Raw genomic sequence first — 11,582 nt, forward strand, 5'->3', positions numbered from 1 at the left:
CAGGGATGCAAACACCTGTATGGTGAAATAAGAGAGAACTATTGGAAACAGAAAAAACAGCGTAATATACCATCTGACAAAGGCCTGCGCTATAATGCGTCAATTAACTGGCTATTCTTTATAATATACGGATAGGAGACAGAGATGTTAAGTTACAAATAAAGGGTTTTTATTACTATTTAGATCAGGGGTGGGGAACTTTTTTCTCTCAAGGGCCATTTCAATGTTTACAACTTTCTCCAAGGGCCGTACAAATTATTGAACTCAATTTCTGCTTAAAAAAATCTAAAATCACAGCCCATTCATTTCACCTTTCTTTCATGCTGTGCAAAGAAAAAGCAACCTCTTCATCCAGATATTTTACCATGACTCGCGCATGCATGCATACACGGTTGTGGCATGACCACCAAAACAGAAAGATATGGACACAAGATGTGTGCAAATTTGTTTTTAAATATTGAAGTTAAAAGCATCAATCTGGTGCACTTTGAGAGCAAAATGAAGAGATCAATGGATACATCTCTCAACACCCATATGAAACAGAACTGTAAGCAGATTACTCTTTTTCTTTATGGATATTTTACAAATCACTCCCCTTTTAAACTGTACTGTTATTTAAAAAAACGTTTTTGTTACTGTCAAAGTATTTTATACCTGTATACCAAAACTACAACTCTTCGCTTCTCCACAAATTACACAAGTCACCCAAATCAGCGTCAAGGTTAGCCTGTTTTTAACGCAAAAAACAATGCTGTGTTTTGAATATCGGGGCCTTAACACCAGGTACCTCCTACTCAAAATTCCCAGCATCCGTTGAGCAAAAATGGCTGCAGAACCCAGGGTGAGGATGCTCAGAGTACATAGCCCGAATGACACCTCTTTTCCCATCTCCTACGTATCCCGCACAACACAAAAGTGAAAAATCTGATCTACAGAAGGCTGTAAATGTAATAATACATTTGATTTCGATCATTTGTATGTATAATGTTATGAATGATCTGCTATCTTCAATACTATGGTTAAGTGGTAAATTAAACTTTAAAAAATCTATATACAGGCTGTCACCATATTTTGGAATTGTGAAAAGACTGGCAAGCCACTTCCCTTATCAGCTTTACAGTTACCTGGATTTTATTCCAACTATGGAATGCCATTTAAGCCAATATTAAATAAATAAATAAATATATACATAAATAATTAAATAAATACATATATATATAAATATGCCTATGAAATAAATTATAAAATAAATAAATTAGGCAATAAATATGTATACATGTACATTTAAATACACATTTATTTATTTCATGGGACTTTTATTTCATAATGACACATTTATTTATTTCAAGAGACTTGTATTTCATAATGACACATTTATTTATTTCAAGAGACTTGTATTTCATAATGACACATTTATTTATTTCAAGAGACTCGTATTTCATAATGACATATTTATTTATTTCAGATGACTTGTATTTCATAATGACGCGTTTCTTTATTTCAAGAGACTCGTATTTCATAACGGCTTATTTCATGTGACTTCTATTTCATGATCAGACATTTCCATTCGTTATATGCAAATGAACGGGGCGTGGTTAGCTCACAGGTCCAGAGACCCAGACCAAAGCAACAGCACCACACTGACTACTCGAGAAGAGGAAGAAAATGGAGGAGAAGGACTATAAGGCAAACTACTAAATGAAAATAACAACATGGAAGACGTCGGTGGGCTCCAAGACTTAACTGGTTCTTATCTGGTCTTCTCTGGTCCGCCCAATGCTGCTCTTCTGAGAGCAACCGCTCTGACAGCTCTCTCTAGTCTCTACTGGGAAACAGCTAAAAGTCCTTCTGGAGGTAAGCAACGCTACACAATTACACCCAGTCTGAGAGTAAAATATGTCTCGAAGGTTCGTTTTGCTTTCTTACAACGTTAAGTTAATGTTAACGTAACCTTACGTTTGCTAGGAGGCTATCGTTACGAGCTAGCTGTCTTAGCTAACAACAGTTAGCAGCTAACGTTTTCTGCAGTTTGTGTTGCCCCTGAAAAACGTGATGTAGTTATTTAAGGGTATGTTAAATTAACGTTATTTTACAAGTTGAGAGAGTTAAGTTGTGTTTAAAATCGTCAATGTAATGCACGTTAGAGGTTTTGTGTTGGACATGAAGTTAGCTAACGTTAGCTAACTCCACCAGGTTAGCATGTTAAGCTGTACTTTCTGTCGCAGCTAGCTTAATACAAAGAGGGGTTTTGTGCTTCATTGCAAACTTTTCTTTGTTAATCTACCTGAAACTGTAGGGACAGTTTGTTTCTACTCAACTATACAGACCATTGTTGAGGAGATGCAAAACATACTGTACATGAGTTGGGTCCAACATATACCTTGAGTAATGTTACTTTTCTGCTAAAAATGAAACATCATTATCTGATGAGGACATCACCAAAGTGTGTGAGCCTGTCAGGGGATTTGATCTGTTCTCTGCATGTCCTAAACACTGCTCTGGTATTACTTATCTTGTAACATGTAAGTCTCCCGCTCTTGTCATCTTTCAGGCTTTGCATTTGAACTCCTATGACTGGTTGCGGACTTGAAGGGAACGCCTTCCTGACATCCAGGAAAAAGGTGAGATTATAATACATTTGAATTCCAAAAGCAAGTTATTGTTTTTAACTTTTTAAATATGATTGTTTTGGGGCATTTCAGTTTTATTGGACAGGCAGTAGAGATCTACTGGAAACAGTGGAGAGGGAGGAGATGATATGCAGCATACGGCCAGCTGGATGGTTGCTGCTCCGTGTGGAACGTGTCCTATCAGGTAAAGCACTTTGGTACCCAGTTATTTATGGTGTTGAGTTTGAATTGAGCTTTTGGAATGTAATTTCCAACTGTGCATTGTAAAGACTGAAAAAACAGCCTCAGGTTAAAGCTTGACATGATTTGGTCTTTTACTTAAGAAGGTGTTTGTCCTCCTGTGTTGTCTTATTTCCTTATCTTTCTTTCAGGTGTAACATCTACCAATGGTTGTACATGACAGAGACCTCCTCCGCCTCTTTGCTGTCTTACTAGTCAATCCTTCTGATCAGGTCCTTTCCTAAATAGTGGTAAGTTTTACAGTTCAGTGTACGTTAATTTAGTAACTTAATGCTTTACCGCTGTTGAATAAATCCTATATTGCTAGTGATTTTATTAAAACTACGATTTGTAAACTTGTTGATTCCAATTACAATAATCTTTTTGTTATAATTGTAAAACATATCTTAACATCCATCAGCAATCAATACAACAAATCATCCAACACTAAATAGAAGAAATCTGGACCTATTTCTTTTGATACAGCAGCATGTTTTGGGACTGCTCATTGATGTCATCAAGAGCCATGGAGTCTACCTTTTGTAGTCGGCCTCAGAATCTTTATCATTTATTTGTATTTTAACATTCCTATAATAATTAGTTTTTTTATTGTTTTGTTGTGAGAATCACTTTGCAATTATTGTGTAAGTGCTATATAAATAGTTATACTAATATTATTGTTGTTACTATTATTAATAATGTCTTCTTTGTTCTTTATTCATCGCTGCAGAAAGGATCATGCCAGCCCACATCAAACACCTGATCAAGAGCTTGTGAACCTCACTGCTGCAGACACCTGTGTGATATTCCACTCTGACTGGAACCCTCAAAATGACCTGCAGGTACAATATATATATATATATATATATCTGCTCTGTCCGTCCTAAAGATAGTTCAATAGGGCTACAACAACAACAACAGTCTTTCCGTTTATTCCCTCGGTTCTTTAAGTGTATATTTTCCCATTTAATGCTTAAAAACGTTGAACAGCAGCTGCACATGATGCTCTTTTGACCCCTCTTTTCATTTTTTATTTCAAGCTCAAGCTCGGTTCGTCATTGTTTTGGCCAGTCTAAGGCGGTGAAGGTGTACCGTCTGATCACTAGAAACTATGAGAGGGAAATGCTGGATAAAGCTAGTCTGAAGCTCGGGCTGGACCGTGCCGTCCTGCAGAGCATGAGTGGCAACAACAACGGGGTGAGAAAAATAAAAATCTGTCATATTTCTAGATGCCAAGTCATGTTTGGGTCAGTCGCTGTTGCAGTACGCTTAGTTTATTTTCAAAAAGAGTTTTCTAAATCCACTTGTGTAAATGTCTCTCTGCGTCGCCTTTAGCCGGTCCAGCAGTTCTCCAAGAAGGAGATCGAGGACCTGCTGAGGAAAGGAGCCTACGCCGCCATCATGGATGAGAACGACGAAGGCAATCGCTTCTGCTAGGAGGACATCGACCAGATCCTGCAGCGAAGAGCCACCATCAACACCATCACCAGGTATGTTCTTAGCAGTAGTGTTAATTTCGTTGACTAAAACTATGACGAAATATGTTCGTCAACGACCTTTTTTTCCATGACGAAAACGAGACGATGACGAGACGGCACCGACGGCAGTAAACAATAACTGTAACGAAATCATCATGCAATATCGTTGACGAAAAGTGACGAGACGAAAATGTAGTTTACTAAATAAAAACTATGCCAAAATCTCTCTTTACTTTCGTTGACGAAAAATTAGGAGACGAAATATTATCAAAGATAACGTTACATCTCTGATAGTTAGTTTTTTTCCCAGCAGTTCCATTTCCGGTGCTGCGGCACTGGCAGGGCAGCAGCTGTGTGTGTCTGTGCTGCGCGCGGCGGTACATTTGAATTACACCGGGCAGCGGCACATTGTTAACGTGAAAGACTCGGGTCTAACTCATGGTCTAACTAACCTTATTTAACAGAAAATAAAATGGCAACAACAGGGCTTGGGAGCAGTGGTCGCACTCGCGTTAACCGAATACCCCCCCGTCAGCGCGAGTGAGTGATAAATTGTGCACTCGACGGATAATAATGGATTATGACAGAAATGTTACGATCCTGTCCCTCAAAATGACTGACAACGAAAAAGTCTAAAGCCACCACTGCTTGGGAGAAAGAAACAATGTGATATTTGGGCCCATTTTCGTTACAATGAGGCAGAGAAAAAAAGCGAATGCATTGTTTTATCAGAAGGGAAGCAATGTGGCCAAAACACAGCTGGTAAAACCACCACAAACCTGACCAGATACTCTCTGCAAAGCTGCTTAATCATTCAACCTGTGTTTTTCATCAAATAAGGACAAGATATAATCCTATTTATATACTAAAATGACAAATTATTGGTTTTGGCTAGACTAGTTTGACTGAAATGTTCTATATAATCTGATGACTAAAAAAGACTCAACAGTTTTCATTGACAAAAAGTAGACTAAAATAATTAGTTTTCTTTGACTAAAATAAGACTAAAATGCTCAGACTTTTAGTCGACTAAATCTTGACTAAAATGTTTACTGTTTTAGTCGACTAAAATAAGACTAAAATGCTCAGACTTTTAGTCGACTAAATCTTGACTAAAATGTTTACTGTTTTAGTCGACTAAAACTTGACTAAATAAAAACAGGATGAAGGTGACTAAATATGACTAAAACTAAAAAGAAAATTTAACACAGGACTAAGACGAAAACTAAATTAAAAAATAGCTGACGAAATTAACACTACTTAGCAGCACTAGCCACTTGCGCTTTGTGAGACACCAAGTACTTGGTTATTTGAAATGTAATATTGATGATGTAATAATTAAAACTAGGGATGGGTACCGAGCCCTGGTATTAAATGGGCCCCGGGGCTGAATTATGAAAGACCGTGGTACCGTTAACGTCATCGATCTTTTTATCGGTGCTGGAGACATTTAAAAAATAGATATCATATGTATTATATCTACATAAACATTATATCGCAGTCTTACTGTTGCCAACTCCGTTTCTAATATGCAATAAGACTACAAAGTGCGTCTATGATTTATTTTCGATATTTCCAATCCAGACGAGAGATCTCTCTCCCCTGTCGGTGTGCGAGGGGGTGGGGCAGTTTACACACAGAACCTGCTACATGCATGCAACACACACACACACACGCACGCGTGCGCACACAAACACATGGCGGAGAGAACTAAGCACCCCTTAAGCCCCGCCCCCCCGAGCACACACTTGCGGCTCACTAGAATGAATGGAGAGAGAGAGAATAAATCTAGATTCGGCTTTCAGTGCATTTTACAGCTTTAAGGACTTAATGATTCTAGGGCTATACAATAGTTCATACTGGGAAGTTTATTTAGTTTCAAAAAAATTATCCACCGATTTACAGACATCTCTTTCCCCATGTTAGTCAATGGGAAAAAGTATTTCTGGGCCGGTCGATGTCACAGACTGATAAAGAAATTGTAGTACCGCCGTTTGGACACAACGAATATTTTCCTCAGAGTCCGGCGCACTTCCTGGGGGCTTTGTCTTGAGGTGAAAAATGCTCGTTGCCAATAGAGAGGCGAAGTCCCTCCCTTTCCGGGAGCCTCCATGGGACCCCGGAAGCGTAAAATTATACATTGAAGTCAATGGAGAGAGAAAGGTTATCTTTTGATCCCGTTTGAATTGTGCCACGAATGACACATACAGTGTATGATGTTTATTAATTTAAAAGAATATTTTGCAAGTCAAAAAAATTAAAATGTGTCGTAAAACTGTGAAGTTACACATTTTTTTGTGTGAAACCGCTGAGTGAACTACAGGTCTCTTGGTCTCGCACAATACGCGTCACCATCACAAAGATGGCCGTCACGTTAGCAAATTTCACCTGTTTCTTTCAGAATGAGAATAAAAGTATAAAACGAGGTGACTACAAGTCTGGACACGTTGAGAGCTGTACATACACGAAAGGGGAGTTATTCGGTTCTGTAAGAGCAGCGGGACCGGCTTTACAAGATGTTGGTGAGTAATATGAGTGCAATGTGTAACGTTAATGTCAGCTAGCTAACATTAGCTAACAAGGTACACTAACGTGTTTTGTTTCAGTAACTAGTGTTCTCCTTTAGAACTTCGTGGTCTGTGTGTATGCTGTGGATAACATTAGTGTTCACAAGAACAAGGTAAACTCCCGTGTTTTGTTTTAGTTGCTCTTCAGATTGAAGCGGCCAGTTTTATATCGACTATACTGTATGTGTGATCTCCTTTTACATCTCGTTGTGTCATTTGAGTTTATTTGCTGTGTGTAGATTCAAGGGTTTTGGTTATCTTGTCAATTTGTTTGGTTATCCAGGCACAGCTGTGCGTGACTCCCTCGGGTACACTGGTATGTGTTTTCCTAATGTAGAGAGCATTGATTAATTAATAAACTACACACTGAGTCTAGATCCTGACCAAATCCTTTTTTATTGTTGATCAAATGTTTTTCAAAAATGTATTCATACACATTTAGAAAAATACAATGTACAATCACAACCAGTACAACACACATACAGAAAATACAGAAAAAACAAACAATAACAACAATCAGACAAAACTATGGAAAAATAACCCCTCCCACCCCCAGATCCGGACCATCCTTGTATTATTGCTCATTCAATCTATTATAGCATGCTAACAAACATGGTACTTTCTTTATTTGTACAGATCTGCATGGGAGACGATGGCGCGATGCAGAGCGCTGTCTGTGATTGTGCACGGGGGATGTACAAATGCAGCCACGCTGCAGCATTGGCAATATGTGCCATGTGGCAGATCAGCTCCACAGATGTCGAGTGCCAGTGGAGGAAGCCTGGCACTTCCAAAGTAGTCCAGCCGGTGTCTCAACTTTACCAACAGTGAGAGGAGACATACAACCCACTGGCCAGAGACATCGCCACTCAGGATGTAGACTGGTTCAGGTCTGCACTGAGGGGCGCACAGTGTGGCATGGCATGGCTTTTGTCGCCAGAGCCGCGGCCTCAACATCAGGCCATTGTCACCGTGCCGGAGCTGGTGAAGGGGCATGGGGGTCGGTGGCTTGAGGCAATTCTTGCCTCAATGCGACTGAGCAGAGACCAGCAAGCTGCCATCCAGACAGCCACCGGAGGACACCGGACAAAGTGGCAGTTACACAGGCGGGGCAGGTTGACAGCCAGCAAGTTTGGTGCTGTGCTGCGGTCGGGACTTTCATCCACTCCATGCGCGTCCCTCATGAAGAGGGTGCTCGGGGGGTACAACTTGGATGGAGTCATGGCTGTCAACTGGGGGGTTGTAAACGAGGCCGAAGGGGTGAAGGCTTTTGTGCAGGCCTATCAGGAGACAGTGTTCGAGTCTGGTCTCTTTGTGAGTGAGTCGGTGTTTTGGGAGCATCCCCCGATGGACTTGTGCAGCCATCTGCCCTGCTGGAGGTGAAGTGTCCACCATCATTATATAGGATATATATATATATATATTTGTATACATATCTGTAAATTGTATAATTTTATTTGATTTAAAAGTATTTTTGATCTCTGTCTATAAACACAAACTGAGTAAGATTGACAATAAAGTTGACTTTGAAAAATATATATATTCTTTATGAAAATAGTTGACTGTTGGAGAAATGAATCCAAATGAAACGTTGGACTGAACTACAACTACGCCTTTAAATCTCTACGGACTGTTTTTCAGTGGGATGGCAAGTTCCTATCTTTAAACATGTATTAGTTTGTTCTCAGAACAGATTTGATTGAAGTTAATTTAACTTTGCCGACCATGTAAGGTCATTATTAAAAAGGTACAATCAATTTGTTTAGGGTTGACTAAAATAATGATAAACATTTCATTTGGATAATTTACTGACAGAATAAGAAACTCAATAATGCTCTACTCACCTGTTCCTTTTTATAAAGTGAAACAGTTGAAACGATAGATTTTTAGTAAACTTAAAAACAACCTTCTCCAAAAGCTATCAAGGAATATACCGAATACTTATTTTAGAACTTTATTACATATTATTTGTATATAGTTTGAATGATCCATAATTGACAGAAGCTTGTGTTTACACTGACCTGTTACTCATATATTAATGTCTTTGTAACTTCAGTAAACCACTACCTCACTCATTTCTTTCATTCATCACGGTTCAGTAAACTAAGTGACACATGAACCAGTTGAATAATTATAATAACGTAGGATTGCAACTCTTTGAAACTGTAGGTGGCTCTTAAAAGAGCCGTTGTGTTTGGGTGTGCTGGTCTCAGGTCAGTTTAAGCCCTCTCTCCACGGATGCAGCTGGATGTCCTTAGGCATGATGGTGACCCTTTGCTTGGTTCATCTTACTGGGGGCAGCTACATGGATGTCGGTGCAGTCCACAGTCATTGTGTAGTTGAAGGCAGAATGGATGAAGGCAGAATGGATGTATTATTGACTCCGAATGAAGCACAACTTCATGTCATACAATACATTGACTTTATTTGTAATTGTGTGAAAACATATGAGCATTGATTAGCAAGCAGGACCTGCAGGAACAGAGCATGGTGATGGATGGAGCTGGGAAGAGAGAAAAATAAAGAAAACGGATCAACTTCATTTTCGGATATTAAAAATTCAATTTCAAAACAAGTTGCCGCTCCTACAGTTTTCTAGTGTGTAAAGATGATTTCACATGACCTATGCACAATATCACACTCAATACATGTGTGTCTCTGGGGGGTGCATTGTGCCTTTGATGTATATAAATAATATACCATAACCAAATACTATTACGTACAGTGGAAATCAGGTTGCCAGAGCAGGTCAGTGTGCATGTTCCTCAGGGTCTCAGCAGTTACAGGTGAGGGAAAGGAAATAAAAGAGAAAAAGGTCAGTAACAACACTTTAAAGTAACACAACAGTAACACTTTGAATAATTATCCCTTCTAATAATTTTCTCTCAGTAATCACTCAACTACTGTCTTTCCAACAAACAGATTGACTCACCCTTACTGTCATCACAATGAAACACGTCCAGAAGAATCTGTCATGCAAAGCTCCCTGCCTGCCTTCGACTCCCTGACTGCTTCCTTAGCACCCGGTGGATGGCGCAGTAGGCTACTCTTTAAATGTTTCACGAAATACTTACCATCTACTCCTACTCTTACTTCATGTAATAAAATAATAACTTCATGGTAAGGCTACTAAAAATGACAAGGCTAAGTAATGTAATGCTAACTAACCGTGCTCGCTACTCGTCGCTACTAGCTAGGTAGCTAACTTGACTATATGTTCCATGCACAACATGTGTATTACCTGATATGTCTGATCCAGCGACTCCTGGTCCTTTCATCAGACGGCAATCGATAGAACGAGCAAGTGGTTTGATCACTTATGTGATTACAACCTGGTACAAAGCACACAGGCATCTTGTAAAAGTGAATTTATTTTTAGCAATCTCTTATTTATTGGAGGGAATAAATCGGTTATGAGATCTTCTTCTTCTTCTTCGCTTTAATTACGAGTCGCAACCACTTGGAGAATTATCGCCTGTGACATCACTTACGCGAGCCAGAATGGGATTTGGGATTTGTAGTCTTTGTAGTCGCGTATTTTTCATAGTCTTATATTTCAACAGTTTTACGACAAAATGTGACTTTTTTGACATGGAACTTATTGTTTAAGATTGACAAACATCATATGTGTAGTTCGTGGCACAATTCAAACGGGATCAAAAGATACGTGTTCTCTCTCCATTGAATTCAATGTTAATTTTTCGCTTCCGGGGTCCCATGGGCCGGAAGTAGATGGGCGTGACTTCGCCTCTCTATAGTGCAAAAAGAGTTTAGCATGTGAGGGCGGTAACACGAGCTATTTGTCTAAACATTTAGCAAAAGTGCTTCACATCCAGACGGAGAAATGCACCGGACTGTCTTTCTAGTAGCTCTGTAGCTCCATGCACGAGTAACGTTTCCACGTCAGGTGTTATGTATGCTAGCAGCAACACACAAAGTTAACTCCATGATACAAACATGGGTTAATGATTAGAGGTAACTGAGTTATTTATTTTGTTAAAGTTTCAGCTATTCTGTTTACAGTTCTATCATCAAATTGAATACGATTTGTTAAAACATTGTTGTTTCTTATTTTCAGTTTGCTTCAAGCTGTGGCTGTACGAGAAAGACGTGGAGGACCAAGAGATGCTGGCCAGATTGGCAAAGACCGGAAGATACATAATAGAGAAGATAATGGGAATTAACAAGAAAAAGAAAAACATTTTTTATAATTTCTTTGTTGCTGTTTACATTTTGAATTATATTTGTTATTTTTAAATCAAATGCATCTATTTTAAATCTGTGTATCTACCGTCCAATTGTTTTTCTTTATTAAACACGTAAACGGAAGAGCGTTTGAGTGGCCTTTTTGCTGTTTGCTTTTTACCTTACTAAATGGTCTAATGGTCAGTGCAACGGGGGGCGGGGCGAAACTCACGGAAGTGATTTCAAAACAAAAGCGGTGATAATATTATAAACAAAGGGAAACAAGGTGAATTTATCGATCACAACGAAAACGGCCAAGACACACATTGAGCCCAGAAAATGGATGTTATTAAGGGCTGTAAATATAATAAGCCTATGTCTAAAATGGACAACATTGTTAGGAGATTTAAACTATACAGCGATTCTGCACTGCGGTCAACTCCGCCGTCTCTCGCGTCTTTTTTCTTTCAAATCAGCTGCTCTTCATTCCTGCTATATTTGAC

The 11,582-nt window shown here is 39.1% G+C and overlaps 1 protein-coding gene across 3 annotated transcripts; it reads left to right on the forward strand.

The window, feature by feature from the left end:
- Window positions 1-1,577: 1,577 nt before the first annotated feature.
- LOC117462436 (chromodomain-helicase-DNA-binding protein 8-like) lies at window positions 1,578-11,223 on the forward strand. Of its 3 annotated transcripts, none has more exons than XM_034104673.2 (8): window positions 1,578-1,854; window positions 2,552-2,621; window positions 2,703-2,814; window positions 3,002-3,100; window positions 3,580-3,691; window positions 3,890-4,046; window positions 4,185-4,339; window positions 10,973-11,223. In XM_034104673.2, the coding sequence occupies exons 5-7, from the start codon at window positions 3,681-3,683 to the stop codon at window positions 4,284-4,286; spliced, it is 270 nt and encodes an 89-aa protein (XP_033960564.1). In that variant the 5' UTR covers window positions 1,578-1,854; window positions 2,552-2,621; window positions 2,703-2,814; window positions 3,002-3,100; window positions 3,580-3,680; the 3' UTR covers window positions 4,287-4,339; window positions 10,973-11,223. The 3 variants fall into 3 exon arrangements, with proteins under 3 accessions (XP_033960564.1, XP_071062344.1, XP_071062343.1); XM_071206243.1 differs by having other exon boundaries at window positions 3,896-4,046; XM_071206242.1 differs by having other exon boundaries at window positions 2,716-2,814.
- The last annotated feature ends 359 nt before the right edge of the window (window positions 11,224-11,582 follow it).

The sequence above is a fragment of the Pseudochaenichthys georgianus genome, chromosome 17 (assembly GCF_902827115.2).
Source record: "Pseudochaenichthys georgianus chromosome 17, fPseGeo1.2, whole genome shotgun sequence".
NCBI classification, from domain to species: Eukaryota; Metazoa; Chordata; class Actinopteri; order Perciformes; family Channichthyidae; genus Pseudochaenichthys; species Pseudochaenichthys georgianus.

Bases quoted from the DNA above. Each gene is read 5' to 3' on its own strand.
- LOC117462436 (XM_034104673.2), top strand. The intron at 4,047-4,184 runs GTGAGAAAAATA...CGTCGCCTTTAG, and splicing joins TGAGTGGCAACAACAACGGG to CCGGTCCAGCAGTTCTCCAA.